Genomic DNA, 21,816 nt, shown 5'->3' with positions numbered 1-21,816 from the left:
GGCAATAGGTCCCTCAATGGCTCCACCACAAGTCATGAGTGCCATCGCTACCATCACTCTGACGGGATCCTGGACCTCGGACTGCTCAGTCGCTGTCCCAGGGTCATCCAGCCCATCCGCGCCACGATGCTGCGGGTCATCACAGCTGCGTGCTCGGGGTGCCGAACCATGCTAGCGCTGATTAGGTACCCCATGCCATACTCTACTGTACTTCAATACATGCTTAGTTTCATCATACAGGCTAAAACTCACTTTGGGAAAATGTCCCAGCGTAGCGGCAACAGTTTATATTCCCATTAGAAAAAATGAAAAGGCTCATTATGCCAAGAGCCTAACTTACACCTTGTTCCCCAACAATATGGGACCAATCTAAAGTGCCCAAAACCAGCACACAATCTTCAATGATTTATTGCCCAGTCATTTCTATTTTACCCAAATGAAAAATAAAAACCCATTACTAAGCAAAAGTCTCAGGAATTTTTATGAGATTGTAATGCTTCCAATTTATGTTGAAAAAGGCCAAAATCCTCCAGCTGTCTGTTGCTCCTCCAGCCAGGGATGTGGAAGATGCTGCTGACGCAGCGCAGCACAAGCGATCAGACAGGGAAATGCTGCTCTGCTGGGACACCATCAAAAAAAAAAAAAAAAAGGGAAGGTTTTCCTCTTGCTTAGGACATAATGGAAAATTTGAGGCAAAGAAATACAGAATGAACACCAAATTTCCGCAGGACAGCTGCAGACGTCACATAAAAACTTTTAACTGATTTTCAGGCCTTGATACTTTCTGCCCACAGCTTTCAGATGAGCTGCATTTTAGGAAGGGAACACTCAGGGAACATCAAGCATCAGTGTAGACATAAGTAGTAATAAACGGCTGAATATCAAAGTGTATCAGAAGGATGAATCCAGGAAAAAACCGTTTAAAGAGAAAATATTGCATGTCTCTGACATTAAATCAGTGCTTATGGACACTCTGCAAGGTACAGCTGGTGCATGCAGAACCCCATGAAGGATACTTAAAGACCGCTAACAGAATATTGCCCAGCTACAGTGTCCCCTTCAGCATCTCCCACTTGCTGCTGCCAGGACAGACGTCTTGCCTGGACATCACCACTAGTATGACTGCTGACGTCCCCTGACTTTCCCCTGCCATTTTCTACCCCATGGTAAAGCATCCCAGTGACTCCTGTGGCTGCTGAGAACACCCTGCAAGTGTGCAAGGAAAAAAGATGCAATGCAAGTTTTCCCCCCCGGCTCCTACAGGACTGGATTATCACATTTCAGCAATTACTGTGAAAGCCTGATTTACGGCAGGGCTCTGAGGGGTTCTGGCATCTCCCCATGCCCGGCGCAGCTCAGCCTGCATCCCGCTCTGCTTGTCCGACTCACCTGCGAGAACGGTGCCACTTACACACTTTTTCATCAATTTTGAATTATTCAGCGAGCAGTTAATGCGCATACCGTGTGAAACCGCTATCTGCCTACATATTGCTCTCAAATGCTTGTTAGCCTTAATTGTTTGATTGGCCGAGATGAATAGGTAAACACCAACAGACCGAACATCCCTATCCATTCGTATCAGTATTCCCCGCACCTCTCATTTACACAAGCATCTTTATCAAGAAAATCTTACCTGTGCAAACGTTATTGGCAAATGAATAAGCTAATGAACATTCTTCGAACAAATGCGTGGATTTTATTTGAACATATGATCATAATTCATTTTATTTTATTCCAATTTTTCTATAGCTGAACAGGAGGATGTCCTATCATGTCGGCAGCACTCTGTCAAGGACTCCTGATCTTGTCTTGCTGTGGCTGTCACTGTTATTAAATTACTGCAGCAAGTGGGGGGTCATTCAAAAAACCAAACAAATAATAAAATTAAGGAAACTTGAGTGCCTAAGGTGCATATTTTCCCCATATTTAGGCAAACAATTACAGAAAAGATGGCAATATGAGAAATTCTGCCCTGTGTCATGAAGAACTAATATTTAGCCACTGTCTAAATTGATAAAGTTTCTAGCATGATCCTATAGCACAGTTTATGTACTTCTTAATTAAAAAAAGGGCAACACTTTTTTAAAACGTATTACTTCCCATAACTGCAGCACCTTAACACCAGCCCTAAAAAAGATATCAGAATCTGCTAAAGGCAGGATGGAAAATGGTGACTGTCCAACAAACTAGTCTCCAGCTGTATGGCACAAGCGTGGAAGAGAGCAAGAGACACATCAGTATTAACAAGCAAAGATGAAGCCTGCCTCCAATAACCTTTGCAAACAGCAGCCAGCCCTGGGAGCCTGGCAGCTAGATTAATTTTACATTCCTGGGGTGCCAATTACCAATCCACAAAAGGGAACGCTGCATTTTGCTACTCAGCTGTGCCAATGTTTGAAAATTGTCTGTATCTGAGAATCCACATTTCCCCTGCATTAGTCATTATGAGTACAAACAGGGTTTTTTTCTTCTTCTTTTTCCATTGACAGAAAATCTGGTGCCATTTTGAAGGTCTAAACACGCGCAGCGTGGGTGTTCGTACACGCACGTCCTGCTGGCAGACAAGCCAACAAACCCAGTGGCAGCGTCTGTGCACTGAAGCCTTTCCAGGAGTCTGGGGACCTGCCATCACTCATGCCTAAAAAAAAGGCTTCAGCAGCACTGTTCTGCGCTTGACTAACTGCAAACAGCTAGGGCGCTGCTTCTTTTAGGAAGCTAACAGGTAATTAAAAAAAAAAAAAAAAAAAAAAAAGTGCTTTTAAGGCAGCGCTTCACTCCGAGCCAGAATAAACATCGGAAAGACAAGGTAGTGCATGATTTTGGGCAGAATGCAAAGACAAGAGCTGTTTCTTTTTAACAATCCGGATAATTTCCTTGGGAATGGAATCATCGAGGGCCAAGTGAAATGTTTGGAAACGGGAACGCATTCCAAAAGTGCAGGCAACTCGTTAAAGATGCAGCACGTTACGGGGAGGCTTTGCAGCAGCCTTGCTGTAAGGTGCTGCTGAAGAGGCCTCCCCAGCGCCCCTTGAAGAGGTCATCCGCATTGCCAGCCCTATTCTTTCCTTTGCTTGATGCTCAGAGCGTGATCTCATATTTCCAGAAATCAGAAAACTGAAAGAAAAATATGAGAACCCCATGCAGAAAAACACTACCAGCACCTTGGGTCATGATTCCTTCCCTCAGCTCCCAAAGATCCACATGAGAGACTGCCAGCGCCCAGGGCTGGACGATCTCCTGCACAGACACTACAGTGCTTGCTTGGCAATTACAACATCTATTAGAAAAATATTAAAGGTGTTTGTGGTAAGGCAGCATTTAAAATCCATTACGAAGAAAGCTTGAAATGTCTCAAAAATGTACACCCCTTCAGAACAGACAGAGAGAGACCTCAGCTGTGGTGCCTGTATGGCAGGATAACTTCTGGTAGCAGAAGTTTTGCCTGCTGACGGTTCAAGCTGGCTGGTTTTCATTTCTTATCCCTTTGACCAGTCTGCAGGGAGAAGGCACGCCGTGTCAATCATAAATGACAACACAAAGTTGTTTAAGAAAGAAATCTGATACCACCATATAATTAATGGCTATAGTGCAGCATAAATGCACAAGAGAGACCTCTAGTCTCCGTGGCTTGTTTGAGTCTTGGCCTTTACGCTGAGAACACCAGTCAGAAAAGATCAGGAACAATTGCATGGGGATTTTTAATCAATATCTAACCTGACAATAGGATTTGGAAGAAGATCATCCCATAAAACACAGGCGGCATCACAGACTAATTGTATTTACTTCCTGTTGACCAGAGACTCGCGGGCAGAGAGCTCCATATCCCAGGAAGGTACTATGTGACTCTCTAAAAAAAGTGAAAATTACCCATTTGCCTCTGTGAACTAAAAAGCCAAACCTTTTGCTGGAGGTTAATGTTAAACATTGCCTTGTCTGTATCTGTTTTGGAATATGAAAGTCATTTATCGGGTGGTGTTGAAGTGGAAGACTCTGAAGCAGATGCACAAAATACCTTCTCCCTCTCTCCTGGTCGCACTTGCCCCAAATTCACTGTGGAGCCTAACAGAAACATTGTGCAGATGTTAGAAAAGCATCATGGGTTCTTGGCCGGCTCTTTTCTCTCCAGCTGCGTAACCCTGAGCCCATGATTGAAGGATGCCCATTTATGCCTGGGAGATGGTCTCATGAATCACAGACCCCCATTCCTCGGACAGCGAAGGCACGAGTCCTTGTTTCTGAATACAAGTATACTACACTCACAACGAGATGTCCTGCATCACATCATTTTATAAATAGGCTCGTGAGAAATGTACGTTCCATCCACTCACCTCAATTCAAAGCAAATATCAGAGCAACGAAGGTGGCCTAAACGTCGACACACACCGTCTGAATGTGAACGAGCCAGACCTCAAGGTGCAGGTTAGAAGATTCTGTGGTGCTGCAATGCAGCTCACTAGGTAACAGCTTGCTAACTGCCACAACAGCCAAGTCCAGCAATACTTTGAGATAGCACGCAACAAAAACAAAAAGAAATACAAAACTTGCGATTAAAGTTAAGAGGGGTGACCTACGGGGGGAGGACATCTGGGGGAACAAGCGCAGGCTGGCCAGTCTGCAACACAGCAGCGGTCGGGGAGCACTTGAGCTATGTGAGCATTGCTCTGGCTGCTGGATAATGGGTCGAAATCCTGGGAAATTTCCTGATGGGAGGATGGGCAAAGCTAGAAAATACTCTCTCAAATGTAATGGAAAAAGCTTTGCAGTTTGGTAGCGAACCTCCCTAAAGGTCACAGCCCAATTTTAGGTTGGAGCTCTGCAGTTTGATTTTTGCGTCATCTGTTCCCCTTGGGATCTAATAAGGACTCTGCTGTCTGCCCTGAATTCATCAGAAACAGGGGCCTTCCTTAACATTTTCAGTTTATGTGAAAACATTTCATGAGCCAAGCTGCCCTTCAGGGACACTGGAAACCTCCTGGCACCTGTGGTGACTGTGCATGGGCTGAGGGCTGCTGCAGACTGGTGACAACGGAGGGACCTGTGGCACCTTTCATCCCTGTGCAGTACTGATATCTCCCGGAGCTCCCGGGGTGGTGGATGGAGGATGCTTCCACCAACTCCCTGCCCGAACTCCTGTTCCTGAGTAGGCAAGAGCAGAGAAACCAAGTGACCTGCTATTCCACCCGCTGTGGTTCTCTCTGCCTTCACACGGACACCCAGGACAGATGCTGACTGGGGAAGCACTGCTGTGCCATGCCGGCAGTTATTCAAAAGGAGTTCAGAGTTCCCTTGGAATTCTCGTGTCACACCATCCATCACGGGCACCAGCAGAGACGGATGCTGAACAACAATGCGAGCAGCTGTCTGCCGCCCCAGGCAAACTGGACCGCAAGTTTAGAGGTTTTGCTCAGTTTGGCACACTGAACCATGAACGTTTAATGGCTTCTTTAGCTGTACCTACACCCCACTCCCCCTCTTCTTGCTGCTTGCTGCATCCAACCACGGACGCAGGTCAGGACCTCGAAAAGCTGTGGGGGAAAGTGCTAAATGTCTGCAGGATTGCTGTGGTTGCGCTGCGTGTTCAGCAGAGTCACAGCTTTCCTCTGCAAAGGTGAAATACGGCTCCCACCGCTGCAGCAAAGTGCCTTCCCCTTTACTTACACATGGCATTTATATGCAGAGGATGCAAACAGAGCTGAGATGCACATAAACATCACAGAGGACAGTGACATTTTGTGCACGTTCCCTTTGATTACGTCCATGGTGCGGGCACCGTCCTCTGTGGGTCGTGGGGCGTCTTTCATGCAGCCGTGACAGCAGCAGCATCGTCTTTTTTAATACGGAAGTGCAATTGCAAAACCAGGGGGGAAAAGGGATTGTTTTCCATTTGCTTCTTGAAACAGCTGTCACTTCCCTCAGACCTGCTTGTTTTCAGGACTGTGGGGGTTTAATCTTTAAAACAATAATATTATTACAATATGTGTCAAATGCTGTTTTCTAACAAAAGAAAACAAATTGCTTCCATTTTGTAAGCAACAGCAGCCAGTCAATAATATAAATAGCTCCGGAAACCTAGGGTTAGCATCTTGGTCCAGCAAACGCCCACCCTGGGCAAACTCCCGCACGCGAACCTGAGCACACCCACTGCAGCCCAAGGAGCCCTGGGGGGGATCAGGCCACTACCCAAGCCCCGCAGAAATAAGAGGAAAACTCCACCTGACTCCTCCAGGGGCTTCACTGTGCCCACAACAGCCAGAAGAAAAATCATTGAGCTACCCCAAAAAACTCCTTCAAGACTAAACTCCTCACCGGAGGAAAGCAGATCCACCGCAAGGCTGGCCACAGGGTTCACCCCAAATTCAAACACAGCCACAGGGCTAATTTCTCTCCCACACCGTCGTGTGCCAGTACAGCAGTTGGCTTCGCGAGCTCCTGTGCCTGCCTTGCTTCCGAATGGGAAAACACAACTGAAAACCTTAAAAAAGTCTCACTTTGGCTGACTCTCTGTTTAGGGAATGTTTGAGCTGGCATCAGCTCTGTATTTGCTAGAAACGGATCCAGAGAAAATAAATATATTGTACCTCTGAACAGAGACATACAACTAAGAAAATCCCCATCACCTTCAGACAAACAAAATTCCCCCAAACAATGAAACACGGGACTGCCGACCTCCCCAGCAGCAAACACGGCCCTACGGGCTCGACCGGGTTACCCCCAGGAGAGAGGGATTTGTCGTCATCCTACCTGCAGAAGCCAGTAGCACCTTCTGTGAAACGTGGGGATGATGGAGGAATGGACGTAGCAGCCGTACAAGCACTAGGGACACAAAAAGAGAGAAAGCAGAGTCGGGTTAGCGAAGGAAACCAGCACCTGAGGAGGCAGTGCCGGGGACAGGACTGGCAGCACGTTATCCGCTACCGGAGGATGTCGTTTCTGAAGTCAGTCCAGGGCTGGTAACACACAACACCAGATTATAGCACCCCAAAAAAATTTTTAACCATTGCTGCAGGTTACAGAATCGCTCTCCTAACACCCCTGCTGCACCGGCACGCTGTGATCCCCCGCAGCTCGGCCACCCAGGTGCGGCCAGAGCAAACCGAGTCTCCCCACCGTGCTCTGCATTCTGACGCACAACACAGAGGTGGGTTTGGTTAGCTGCGTTTTAATCTTTGCTTCGACATATTTTCACTTTTTAAAAAACAACACAAACATCTCTTTTCTCTGGTTTGTCACCTGGGTACGTAAACTGAAAATTTAGGGTTTGTGAACTGAAAAAATTGCTGTCAGGTATGTTATACAGCAAAATGCCAGAATATGGTTGCTTTTTTCCTTCTTCTTTTTTTTTAAATGAACTCCGCTTCTCTGATTAACTGAAATCAGTAAGGCTAAGGAAATCTTTCTGTAGGAAAAAATAAAATTTCCAGTACGTTAAAACTTTTCAACACTGCTGTTGGTTGGAAGCTAAGCCCAGCACAAACCAAACACACAGAACTGTTTTTAATTTAAAAGATCCCGGTACAATACCTGTCCACAAGATTTGTTTATTATTAAAGAAAGCAATATTATTTTCTGACTCTGCTGGCTTTTAATACAGCACACATAGGGGACGCGTGTGTGTGTAATGATATATTCTCCCATACCGAAGGTGATTAGTTTTCCCTAAATGCGAGATTGCAACAGCCCAGCAACCTGCTCACAGCTTTTTTCAGAACTTGCCCATGGAAGATCGTGGGCCATGCATATTTTAGGCACACCAGTATTCTGCCATTACAGAAGGAAAAATAAATAAATCCAACTGCAGGGGATTTTTAAGGGGAATTTCTTTTTTTGTTTTACTCCAGTGACTGCATTGATTACGACAACTCTCATGATGAACACGCTCTTCTCTCGCTCGCAGCCCTGTCTGCACCCTACCAGGGGTCCTCACCGGTCCGGGGTGCGGGAATCGTCACCGAGCATCCTCCCAGCAGCAGCGGCTGCAGGACCGGACGGCCCTGGCTCTGGCCAGACTTCAGCAAGACTTTAAACTGCATTAAGTGGGACCTAAGCAGATGGGTACTGGAAAAAACTTGTTGCTAAATCACCACCCCAGTTGTCTCGAATACCTGTTTCGGCAGATATGGATGCCATGGCATCAACAGTGATGCAAAGGTTGGTGTGGCATCAAGGCTTTACCGGTGCTGGTGGGAGTGACCTGTGCTCAGTGCCCTGGTGACGCTGTTATCCCGCCCACGCACCAGCCTGCACTGGGACACGGCTCTGTCCATGCCATCCCCCCAGTGCAGGACACCGGTTGTTCACATGAACACAAAGGGGCCTGTAAATCTTCGTTTATAATCCTTCTGTCTGGAAGGCACCTCACAAACTGCAAAAACAACTGCAAGCAGCAAGCTTGCCAGCCCCGACATCATTAGCTTGCCCTGTAACGGGGCGAGCATGGAGGTGTGCTGTTAAAGATGCACGCTTATCGGCGAGCACACGGGGAGGCTAGCGGCAGCGCCTCCTCTCCAAGATCACCGCTCGCAAGGTCGGCCTGAATTAAAAAGGATTTAAGGACTGCTGGCTGCTATCACCGAGTTATTTTTAAAATACAAATGACAAAGATTAATAACGTTTTTAAATGTGTCAAGGGTACATTCCACACACAGAAAAAGCAGGGAGGAAAAACAGAGGGGAAAAAAAACCTGCAGAAAATAATCCAAAGAAAAGCTTAACATTTAAATCCCACCACTCAGCCTGGGGAAAAGCAGACGCCGTTTGTTTAAGATAATCCCTGACAGCGACTCCTGGCTGCTCAGCACTGGGGGCTGCATTAAAAGGTCTTTAGTGTTCGGTTCTGCTGACTCAGAGCTGGTCCCCCTGCTTCGGAAAGCAGCGTGGTAGGTGCAGCATCTCCCAGTCTGACCAGCTTCCCAGCGAGGATGGGAAAGCTGGTCTGGAGCATGCCGCTGGAGGAGCAACAGCGAGGAACACCCACAGCACCTCATGCAATATACATCAATATATATCAATATATATCAGCACACCCCCACTTGACTCACAACCCCAATTTGCTGTGAAGTCAATCGAAACTTCACCATGATTAAAACAAAAAATAATGACAAGCACTAATGCCGAGCTCCTTGTAGCTCGCTGCATTTAGTAGGTAGGAAAGCTGCTCTCTATCTCGAGATCTGTCTCGCGTATAATTCTAGAGGAGTCAAAAATGAATTATGTAAAAGCATCCCACCTCCATGAAACTGGTTTTCAACATTGCAGCAAACCCTTAAGAAAACCCTAATGGTTCACAAAATTTACAAAGCATCCAGAAGCAATTTTTTTTTTTATTTTTTGTTTTCTCCCCCCCCCCCCGTGGCATGGCATGGGAATCTAGTTCTGGATTGATGTTTTGGGGCTCGATGCTCTAACTTGGCTGGCTGGGACGAAGGAGACCTATGCGTAAGCAAGACCCCGGCCTCAGAGAGACAGCGAGGAACTCCTCCACAGGCACCGTGCGCTTGCGCCGAGACGTAACACAGCTGCAGAGGAATGCACTGTGGTGGGAGAAACACCCCCTGGAAACCCAGCTTTTGGAATAAAGACAAAAGGAGTGATGGTGGCAATAAAAATTACATTAATTTTCAGATAAAAAGGCATTAAAATGTTTAAGATACAAATAGAAACCTTAGAAATCTGAGCTTCATTGTTTTGGAGAATTTTCAAGGTTAATGAGTTAAGTGCTGTTAGATGACAAAATCTAAAGTCTGATAGCATGGTACATGTGGGTTTACAGGGAGAGGGTGCATAGAGGCGATTTTCCTACGCTCGACTCCGCTCAGACCCTCGCCTCTCACACGGGGCAGCAATGAACCCCTCTGCCTCGCACCGGGTCAGGGCCGCCAAGCGCCCGCTCGGCAGAGGACAGCTCGACAGACGACACTGCAACTAATTAGGAGAACGGAATTACCTCACCGGCTGGCCTTAGGAGACAGGTAACCAGGGCACACTTAATGCCTTCAGCTGAAGGAGCCTTTAAAATGAATTCTTGCTCAAAACAGGCAAAAGGGGTTTCATTAGCTGGGTTTTCTTTTTTTTTTTCTTTTTTTTCTTTTTTTTTTTTTTTATCGGAGAGGTAAAAAATGTGCAGGCCTGTGTATCTGTGGCTATGTTAATGCCGGGCTGGGCGCTCAGCCAACGCATTAAGTGAAATCGAATTCCTGAAACCAGCTTTAATCAGCAGATTTTTAAGGTTAGAATGACTCTCTCCTCTGGAAGGCTTGCCAAGGTTAATTCTGTCCAGAGCAGGCTGAATTAATGGGCTGGACAGGGGAGAACTTCTTTTTTCATGATTCTCTTTTAAGTTTACAAAATCTCCAGGAGAAAAGAAATGGCATTTCTGAACCGTCTGAGGAGAAATGCCACTTCAGCAGCTTATCGATTTCTGTTTTGAGAACAGAGGCTGAGACGTGAGCGGCCGTCACCTTCCACGGGAGCCACACGGCGTTGGAGCCGGCATCAGCGTGTGCCCCGGAGGAGTCCCGAGCGGCAGCGGCCGAGGGACACGGATGCCGGCCTGCAGGGATCGCTCCCGTCCCCGCTGCCACGGCAGGACAGGGATGCCCATGGCGGCAGCGGCGTGGTCCAGCGCTGCAGCGTCAGCTCCCGCCACGCGCACCACAGACACCTTTCGGGGAGCGGTGTGCTTGTACTTGCAAATTACACGGCGTTCAGAGCCGGAGGGTGCACAGAGCACAGACTTTGTCCTGAAGTCCTGCGGCGGTGGGGGATCCCTCTCTGCGCTGACAAACCAGCCAAGAGCAACCACCCACGCGGCTCCCCTTGAATGCAAAAACCATACCTGCCTCGAGAAGTTCGTGGTTAGAAGCACCTTCATCGCAACCCCCACACTGCTCCCAGAGAGCCAGGCCCTGCCAGCTCCACTTCATCTTGCACCTTTTTAGAATTGACGGATAATTAAAGAGAAAAGGGCCTTCTCTGGGCAGACGGGGAGAGCTGTGCAATTACAACTGCCTACCCCTCCATTTACATGCAGTCCACATCTTGCATTATCAAACTTCTGAGAACTGGAGGAGGGGAAAAAAAATCAAAGTATTAGTGGATTTTTTTATCCCAAGCTCCTTAAAGTGATTGTAGCTTATTTAAAAATAATACAATAATGCTGAGGTGTTCTTCCTTAACAAGAACACCTTGGGAATGGAAATAGGAAAGCAAGAGAATCAAAAATTCAAGATAGGGTTGGACAGGCTTTGAAATTCTTCTCCCTGGTGAGTTACACTAGTGGATATTTAAAAAAAACCAAAAACCTCCTAGATTTTGTTCAGATTTTCACACTGAATTCCCAATTCCCTTAATAAGAAGCTAAATCAATCTTTAGAGAACAAACCACGTAAGACCTGTGGCTCTAAATTATTAAAATATACTCGAGTAATTTTATGGTGTAAGGCTTCAACTTCCAATACCCCAGCAGCCTGCAGACATCACAAGCGGGATCCATACAGGTTATTTTGGAAAAAGGACCATGCCCTCTGCCTGCAGGCTTACGGGGAGGCAGGGATGGATCAGGCTCCTTGCTCAGCACCACGGGTGCATGCTCCTGCCACAGCGCCTTTCCTGAACAGCAAACCTCTGAGTCCTGGGCACCAGAGATGTCCCCTTCCTCCCAAGGGGCAGCCGTGTCGGCGTCCCTCTCTGCCGGCCAGCCAGTTTTTCAGATCCTCCTCGTTTCTTTTGGAGAGGAAAGAAGAGAGGGAGGAAGGCACTTGCCGGAAAAGGGCACGCGTTCCCTGTGCGAACCCTGACAGTTCGGGATTTGCACTGAAATCCCTAAGCAAATAGTCTTTTCAAATGAACACGCTCATGGCAACAGCAGTAAAAAATGCCCCAAATAATGGCATCTGACTACCAGACAAGTGAAATCCAAACCACAGTTTAAAAAGAAAAAAAAGAGAAAAAAAAGCATGAAATCATCAAAATAGGGTATGTGAAATTCCTTATGAAAAGGCTCCTGAATCAAGCAAGCGCACCTGCAAAAGAAAAGGCTGCTGCCTGCAGCCACCTGAGGCGTGGTGGGAGCTAGAAGCCCACATTGAAACGGCCATCAAATACCCCAAGGAGCTCAACGCAAGGGAAGCCTCAGGTCCCAAGAGCTGCCCGGATGCGTGCTCCAACGTGTGCCGGCTTCTGCTTAGTCCTCTGCTCTGCAATGCCGTGATGAGCAAAGGCAGGCGCACCTCTGGGAGCTGGTTCTGGTGCCAGCTGCGCTAAAATTGAACGTAAAGTTTCCCATGGCCCACAGCAGGATATCAAAGCCCCCAGCAGGAACATAACACCGGTGTTTAACAAACCAGGGACAGGGACAACAAGTGCTTCAATGGCCTGTGACACCAGTAGCATGGGAGGATGGAAAGCCACTGCCACCACTCTCAGCTCTTCTGGCGGTGTTGAGCAGCGCGCACTTACGTCTAGCAGCTAATCACATCCCCATTACACCAGTGTACTGCACGGGATCTCCCTCTGTAATTACACCGATGGTTTCAGAGCTTCTCCACCAATTTCCATCAGGGAATAGCATACTGCTTACAGTGGCAGCACTGCTACGGGGGATCAAACCTCCCAGGAAAGCCAAATGAGGCGCTAGCTTCATTCTTCTTATCATCCTGATGATAGGGTACAGGTCTCCTAAATTAGCAGCTGTATCTGAGCCCAATGGAGCTCTGCCCTTACCCTCAGCCTGCCCATTACCTGCGCAGCCACGCACCGCACCAGGAGAGGTACACCGCAGGAACTGCAGCCGTGCAATAGCACGCAGGCTGCCTCTGGTACAGATTTCTCAGATGTAGAAGGGAAAATGGAAAAGCATCTTGTAAGTTCTCATCTTGGCACCCTTCAATGCGGGAACCTGTGTTTCAGAGATACCGGTCAAAATGCAACAATAAAACCCACTCTCCCATCCCTATCACAGACATTTCCATTATCTGTTCACATAGATACCGCTGTTGTCCCATTCTCTTCACCAACTTTTTCATATCCCAGCAGAGACACTATCCAATCTTCCTGAAACCGATTTCTCTGGATTTCATACAAATCACGATCAGAGAAATCTGTTAGGTGTTTGCAGTAATATGTTTGTTTTACATGTAGGAGCGATTTTCCATCTGTGTCTCTAACAAGTATCCACAAAATTCTCTGCTGATCTTCTCTGACAGGGCAGAGCATGGTTGGAAAAGCAAGGCAACTGAAAACCTCGAGTCTCTAACGTGAGCTGCCTCTTGGCCACCAAATTAGCAAGCATCAGGGAAAACCCTCAAATTTTACATGCGTCACCTCTCTTTTCAAACCGACCCTCCGAGATCAGGTTATCTTGTAGCAGATGGTCCTTCCTTCAGGACAGGGATGCTAAAGCCACGGACACGTTCCAAATTCATTTAAACATCAGATTAGGCTCGCCCCTGTCAGCTGCAGGAGCTGGGAGACAGCAGCAGCTCCCGCCTGCTCCATTAATCAAAATTCAGCGAGAAAAGCCAACGTGCTGCTATGAAACCCCCTGACTCAATGCCAACACCACGCAAGGGGAACCTAATGCCATCAATCTTACTTTTCCTCCCCCGGCAGCGAGATGCGGCTGGGGAGGGGGGAGCAACAACGGGGGCTTGGCCAAGTGAGTGGAGAAGCAGGTTTTTGACAACTATCATAGGGTGAAGTGATGCACAGTGACACCAAGTTGATGGGGACGCGACGAGAAACCGACCTCGACGTTTCCCTGTACAGATTGGCCCTGGTTCAGCTTTTTAAAACAGGGAGGTGTAACCGTGGCTGAACCCTGTAGTGCCGAGGAATCACCCGGGGGGGCAGGCGGGCTGTACCCCGAGGTCTTATTTTGATCTAAAAAGGGAAAAAAGTGTCATAACATAGGGAGGCATCCAAAATTTCCCGTTACTGCAGCAAATCTTCAACTAAAACACTGCTAAATGTGTTTTCCCACTCCTGATCTTAGTAAAACACAGACATTAGACAGGTTGTGATTTTCCTCCAACCTTTATAGATAGTAACTTTGATTCAGCAAAGTGCAAAAAACATGCTCGGATCTCAGTGCTGGACTGATCAGCACTGCTGGCAAGGCTTGCCTTTTATCGATGTCAAAACTTAAGCAATTGCTTACAGTTTGCCAGTTTGGGCAAGGGGTCCCTACGTACTGACAGCAGATCTCAAAAACAATCTTAAAATTTCTATACGGTTGCAAAATCCCGGAGAACCTGACCCTTCATTTCCGGGCTATAGCTGGCAGAACTGCAGCATCACAGTGTACCTCTCGGCAGCATCGGGGCACTGGCCACCGCTCAGGCATTCAGCCTGCTGCAAGAATTTTGGTTTTAATCCTATTGGCTCTTTTTCTGACGTGTTTCAAACCCTCCTGATGCCCTTGATGTCACCACCAGTTATACCTAGGTGATGGTTTCTGGATTGAGCCCAGGGATCTCGTCTGATGGCTAATCAAGGGAGGAGAGGTTACTGCAGCCTCAAAATCTAGAGCCAAGCTCTATTTGTTGCAGGATCTTGTCACTTCTGGTAGCTTTTGTTACCAAATATTGTTCTGTTTACCTCAGGACTTGTTAGAAAGCAATTTTTGAAATGTTCAATATTTAATGAAATATTTAAATGTTTAATGGGTTCTTTTTCAAACCCTGTTTTCCCTCTGTGGAGTTCTGAAGTCACTGCAAGGATTGCGGGTTTTAACTTTCTTACTGTTAGAAATGATTCTCCTAACGACATCGGCTAATTGGCAGAAATCTGCATATATGGGTACCAACCTTCGGTGCCCCAAATTCTAAAATTTAAATTTTATGCCTGCAATCCTATGCTGTATGCCTGACAGACGGCCCTCCACCCTCCCAGTCTGATCCTCAGACCTTTCTTTACCGTAGTCCTGCTGCACAGACCATGGCTCTTCACCTGAAAACTTCTCACTCAGATCCCTGCAAATGACTCCCGTCTTTAGCACACTTTGCTGCGTCTCCCTTATGTGCAGGAAGGACAGCAGTCCCTAGAAAGTGATTTATTTTAGCATCTTCCCTTGGTTTTTCCAGTGAGCGCTATTTCCTTTAGGTCTAGTCTTGAAACTCTCTATGTATTATGCTGATGCACGAAAAAGAGATACGCTAAACTGCATTACCTGTTTGATACTGAAGGATAGTGATGTCTCCTCTTTTAACACATATGTGGTTTTTTTCCCTAGTGCAAAAAAAAACGGGTCCGGGGAATTTGGCACGCTGCATCGCTGAGGTTCACCGCGCAGGCAGCACAGGGAGAGGTGCCTCGTTGGAGAGAAACGGGACGGGGACTCGGCGGTTGCGCCTCAGCAGAAACTCCTGCTGGGCTTCCCACCTTCCCCGTTAAGACGCTAATGGCGTGCAGACGCTCTCCTCGCAGGAAGGGGCTCAGTAATCAAAGCCTGTTGTGCAGCCGGACACTACGGTATTCTTTCCATCAGACTTGCCACAAAGGAAAAGTTACGCAGAAATGTCATTATGAATCCAGTGGGGCTGTCACGCAGTGGGTTAAATTATTTTACAATAATTATTATTATTTTATAATGATAAACAAGTTGGTAACAGCGTTTTCCAGCCTGCCCAAACCTCTCTTTTCTATACCTGGTCTTTATGCTGGCAGCCTGTGTTTTCAGTAAGAGCATTTACTGGTACTGTCCACTGGCTATCGAATCTTCTGGCACTCACCCATTGATCTCCTACCTGCAGCTCAACAGCAAACTAAAGTCCAAGGTCAAGCCTTTCTGCGGGTTGTTTACGTCCTGCATAAGCCCCTGCCTTTCCCGTCCGAAGGAGCCTGGCCATGGACCTGGCCACCGACACATTCGCCATTTCTGGGGAGGCCGGGCAGGCGCAGGCAGTGTCAACATGGAGAAATTCACCTTTCCATGACGGCGAGAAGCACGTTGGCTTCCCGACCTTCCACTGCAGACTAGAACAACACCGCAGCACGCTACATGCCAGCTATCAAACTCTTAATTTTTTATACTAGTAATTCTTTTAATAAGAATTCTTTAAATATTTATGAAAAGAAATGCACAAGGCCAGTTCAACAAGAAGCGATAGCTTTAATCTTAGCATGCTCTGCAGCAGTCCTGCCTGCTGCTCTGCAGCAAGAGAAACGACTTGCAGAGCCGCCTAATCCCCCGGTGGTGAAGCTCCAGCCCTGCTGCAGTCGGTGGGAATTTCACCATCAGCTGCAACGTGGCGAGGGTTTCAACATCTTTCCTAAGTCACCTAAACCGCGTCCTGCACTAAGTCACGGTATGAAAAGCACAAGGCGCTGTTTCTCAAAAAAGTGAATGTTAGACAGCATCTCTACAAGCACAAAATTTGATACGAGTTTTCTGTTGTTTGCAATGCTGTCAACTGCAAGACGATTCAATAGGACCTGCCCACGCTAGCCTGCTACTTTATTGCTCAGATTGGTATTAGCCACACACTTGCAATTGGGTTATCCTTGAGTTTTGACTACAACTAACCTCATAAAATCTTTCACAAATTCCATAGGAAGCAAAATCCACAGCCTGGTCCTGCTGTAGGATCATTGGTATGCAGCCCCACACCCCCACCTGCAGTAGCTGCCTGTTCATAAATGCATATTTCTTTATTAATATGGGGATACTTTAATCTCAGTCTAATTTTACCTTTAGGGAAGCTATATCCTGAGGCTGCCAGGAGCTAAAACCCTCCAGATGCAGCGGTGTAATTTGTATTCAAAGCAGCAGGTCTATCTGTCAACATGTTTGTCTCCCCTATCTGCCAACTCTTATTTATAATCCCATTCAGATTAATGAATGACAGTAGTTCTCATCACAAGAAATCTGATTAATCAATTTAAGTACTTAATCACCCTGGCCTGGGTGAGAACCGTACGGGAGGGATGCTGCCTGGATAGGGACAAAGTCGTGAGATGTAGGAGGAAAATGTCGCAGCTTTCCCTCGGGAATAATTCAAGCAGGGAGCATGCACAGGATCCTTGACGGGATTACGAGTTTTCCAGGAGCTGAAAGTTTCCTTAGGGCCAGTGGTGACAGCCAATTAGTCATGAAATATCCTTTTCAAACTGCCTCCTAATCTGACACAAAAGGCTTCACGCTACCCACTGCATTCCTCGATACCCACGTTGCTCGCCACCAAACCCAAAAACTATAAATCATAACAAAAAAACCTATGGGGGATGACCATGACAACCCAGCCGGGCATCCCGGAGGCCGCTGGATTGCTCTGAGCCAGCTGATAACCCAGCCGGGCATCCTGCTCTGAATTAATTCCTGCCCATCGCTTTCCTGTACCACAAAGACCCCCATGGCTTGGCGAACACCAGCTTCAATATTCTAGAATAATCTCCAGGGTTTTCTGGAGACCTAAAAGATGTTTCAGATGACAGATAAGAGCAAGGTTGAGTACAAATCACAGATTTCTAGGAGGATTATCTAGAAGAGAGGCCATGCAGGGTGAGCACTGCTCTGAAGCTACTCTTGCGGGTGCTCCGAACGACATGATAAAACCAAAAAAATTTATAAAACATCCGAATGTCAGGAATAACATCATCTTCTCTTCCATGAAAGAGAAGTTTACAGAGAAGTACCACTCTTTGCTGTGATATATCTGAAGATGTATCTGAACTCCATGACAAAGAAGCAGGTGTTCGTCATGAACTGGCTCTGGATATTAAGATAAGGGGCATCTTGCGAATACACCAGTCAATATTGCTTCAAAATAAGCAACAGCTGTCCTGCCGCCAAGCCTCATCTCATGGCCACTCACTGGAAATTAAGATCAGAGCCTCCCGATCATGCTCTTCAGGAATCGAAGCCCAGCACTATTAAATCTTTGCATCAGTGATCTGATGACAAACAGGGAATTGCTGCAACCAAAAGTTAACGGGACCAAAGGTGGGGAGCCAGCAGCGCGGGCAGGGTCGTCACATGGAGGGAACAGGATGTTTTGGGAAGACAAACTCCCTTCAAGGAAAACAAGCATCTGGGTAACCATTTCTCCAAGATGGGGGCACGTTTCTTGGAGGGTAATGAGGGCTCCGGAAAGGATTACGCAGCCACAGCTTGCACACTGCTTCATGTGACAACCATGCAACACCAGGGCGAAGGGAGATAATCTGGTTCTTGGATGCATACTCAAGGGATGCTGAAGAGATGAAGGAAACTAGACATAAAAATAAACAAACAGATTTGGTGTCTGCAGCTGAAAAGCTGGAGGTGGCATAAGGAGAGGACTGGAAAAAATGTATTGTGGTGGGAGAGCTGGAGCACAGCCTATTTTATTTTAAAAAACATAAGGCAAAAAGTTCACAGTAACCAAATACCATACCAAAAGTATTCATGGAGAGACAAACGTTGGCTACTTAGTGACTAACCCGGGAGAGAAAGACAAATAAATGAATGTCTAGAAAATCAGGCCAAACAAATTTAAATTGAAACTAAACTATCCATTTGAAATATCAAAGCTTCCTTACTGGAACAAATTCTGGGAGAGATGGATGGTCTTATCTCCACCTCCTGCTCTCTTCCGTTCCCACCTAGCTGCCTTTCCGAGATGTGTGCTAGAGATAAACCAAGCGACGCTGAGACACAGGTACCAGGCTGAGATACATCATGCACGTGGCACGCGTGAGGTCAGCCTATATATTATCAACGGTTCTGTGCTCTTACCATCCCTTGGGGACACGGGGAATATTTGGTAAGATTTCTGGGAAGCTGCAGTGGTAGATCAGGGTTACAGCCCCTGCATCATCGGGACAACCTCCTCGGCGCAGCTGGGCTAGAGGCATTTGCGGCACTGACAGCCTGTATCAGTCACGCAAGGGAAGAAAACTCATCGACGGATCAAGCTGCACACGCTGCACGCTCCAAGCAACCTCTGCCCAACCGGGTATGCAGGATACAGGGATTCTCACTGGGCAAGACTTCTGACATTTACCCCCACCACCTATCCTCAGCGGGACTCGGAGACAGATGTCCCATTTGGACCTGGGTACAAACAGGGTGGCACAAGCTCTATGGATGGATGGTCTAATGACACCCTGTTAAATAGGAAATGATCTGAGTTTGCAAATGATTATTAAGAGCAGATCTGGGTGACATAAGCTTAATGCGAAACCCAGACTCTCATATTCTTAGATAAGGGAAAAGCAGCTCAACTACCCCGACATCAGCAGGGGCTTAATAAGAGGAAAAGCAGTACGAAAGGCTGCTTTGGCTCCACGAGATGGTTTTCTAACCCAACACCGTCCTGGCCGTTACTCAAGTGGGATACATAAAACCGACAGGACAGAGACATTACCCGGGTCCCTGCACATCATCTAGACTCCAGCAGCTTGTGCAACCGTACGTTTTCCCAGGTATGAGGGTTTCTTGACTGTCACCACAAGGTTAGAAGAATTGTGAGCTGGAAAATCATGGAGCATATTAACGTCAGACTGAAATATGACCACAATACACAGAAGTATTTTATATTTATTCTCTTTTAGAAATGTTATAAAGACAATATAATGAGAATGTTGCAAACAAGTCAAGTGTTTTCCTCCTAATCCGGCAATAAAAATATGTCAAAGAAATGCCTAAAATCCTAATAGGAGAACAAAAAAATAATGGGCTAGGCTATGACAGGATTTAGCTGCAAGTTTACTCGAAGGCTTTAATCATGTCTACTACACCATAAATGGAAAATCAGACACAAACCTGTATGAACCATTAATGTCTGCATTGGTCCTCTCAGCTGCTGGGGGGGGCTGACACCAAACAGATTTGGCGGAGGTTAATGAAGAGAGGTAGAGGTCTAAATACGTTTATATCTGAGGAAACACTGTGCAAAAAAAGGATTATTGAGCTGATCTTAGCGGAGACTCGACTGACTGAGGTAGCAAATACACAATTATAAAAAGATTTAGAAAGTGATTAGCCATTCCATTTTAACAACTGCTGTAAGAAAAGAACAAGGGTTTCTTGATTAAATTAATGTCTGATAAACTTAGAATGAACAAAGAGGAAATACACTTTTTTCAGGGCATGGCCAGGCTTTGGAAGTCAGCACATGGAAAAGGGGGAGTTCGACATCAGAGACGGACTGCAAAGGGCTGAATAATGTAACGACTTGGAGCGTGGCAGAGCTATGACGAAAGCCGGGGCAAGAGGCGTCGACAGGGAGAGCATCAATACCTCTGCCTGACCTCGGATCTGGATTTTAACCCTGGATTCCTGTCGGGATGCTCTCAGCTGTGCTCTGTTCAACAGGGATGCCAGGAGAGAGCAGGGGAAACGAATCCCATGGGACACCCGATGGGGGGCCAGGAGGGTGAAAAGCGAATACCGTGTCTGTGGGAAAGAGACCAGGATGAGCTCAGAGTGAGAATGTCAAATATCCACTAATTACCACAAAAACATCACCACCTTCTCAAGCCCACCTGCCTTTACTGCGGCCATCACACAGGCAGGTTGTGCAGAAGTTAGAGAAGTTTTTATTATCCAGCTGAATCTCTTTTTCAGAAAAAAAAAAAAAGACGGTTACAGTATGGGGAAACGAGGCAAAATCTGATCGTGCCCTGGGGAGATGCAGGCTAAGCCAGTATTTTTTGCACACACATGACAGAAAAAAGCCACATCTGCTAATACCCATGGCGGGGTACAGGGTGCGAGCGCATGAGGCACACGGGTCTGATGCGTTCACCTGCTTTCAGATTCGGATAAATATGGACAAGTCTAACAAATGCAACTTATAGCAAATATATAAATATCTAAAAGAACTTTTGGGAGCTATTAGTTATACACACAGTTTTATCTTGGATTAATTTTGTGCTGGAATGGACCAGAAGCCTTAGCCGAAATCTTTTTTTGGCAGCCTCTCCTGTGCAAAATTAGCCCTGGAGTTATCTGCAGACATACTACACTGTGCCTACAAAGTGACGCACTCAGCTGGTTTGTGAGATACCCAGTTTCTTGGTCCTGTTCTCTTTACACCGCTTACTTACATTAAAGACCAGAAGCCATTGAAGTCAGTGATTCAATGATCAACATAGCCTTCCCCATCTGGTCACTTCAAGTTCTTTGCAAATGTGGTGTAATTCGCATTATAGCATCAAAAATACTGAGTGGAAAGAGAGCACGGTTATGGCAAGGCTATCTGTATTCCATCAAAGGAGCTTCAGAAGTTGATATTCCCTTCCCCATTTCAGGAAGTCATTTAAGGTGTTCAGCAGCTCCTGAATTCTGAAAATTGAATCTTAGTGCATGGAAAACTTGGAAGGACCCGACCTTCAAACCTCCTTCCAACGAATCCCTTAATTAAAAAGCATTTACACAACCTAAGACAAATTATTGTGTATGCCAATACTAAATCTTCCCATTCCAATTTAAAATCCTTAGAGCTTCACTATCGCTCACAAGCAATGGCAGGAGCTACAGTAAGCAAGCATTTAAGAATGTCTTTCTGGACAAGCTGTTGTAGAAATACTAAGTTTATATTGCTTGCAACCAACCTACAAATATTTCACTCCTGTCCCAAAAACCCAAACAGCAAAGCATTCATTTCTCAACATTACTGTGCCTGAATTTACTGAAGTTCACCACCAGCAAACAGCTGAGTGGTTTTGACATTCAATAAGCAGCAAAAAGGTCGACGTTTTACTTGCATTAATTTTTTATCAGAGAATGGAAAGCTCATTTTTGTGACAGATAATGAACATTGGAAGAGGTCTACTACAGCAAGACACACAAGACCAGTGTATCCTCTGTATGAACAACGGCAGAATTTCAGAGAC

At 46.5% G+C, this 21,816-nt stretch overlaps 1 protein-coding gene across 7 annotated transcripts in view; it reads right to left on the bottom strand.

Moving 5' to 3' along the window:
* Nucleotides 1-21,816, bottom strand: part of CAMTA1 (calmodulin binding transcription activator 1) — a 325,037-nt gene that overhangs the window by 135,631 nt on the left and 167,590 nt on the right. For all 7 annotated transcript variants that reach the window (XM_087755022.1, XM_087755015.1, XM_087755017.1 and 4 more), the window contains one exon: nucleotides 6,742-6,813. In XM_087755022.1, the coding sequence (XP_087611148.1) occupies nucleotides 6,742-6,813 (72 nt within the window). The remainder of the gene's footprint in view (nucleotides 1-6,741; nucleotides 6,814-21,816) is intronic.

Source organism: Nipponia nippon, unplaced genomic scaffold, assembly GCF_047370975.1.
Source record: "Nipponia nippon isolate SJK-2023a ecotype South Korea unplaced genomic scaffold, ASM4737097v1 scaffold_19, whole genome shotgun sequence".
In the NCBI taxonomy this organism is placed as follows: Eukaryota; Metazoa; Chordata; class Aves; order Pelecaniformes; family Threskiornithidae; genus Nipponia; species Nipponia nippon.
Note: the sequence above shows the minus strand (reverse complement) of the source record. Positions and strands in the feature narration are given on the sequence as shown.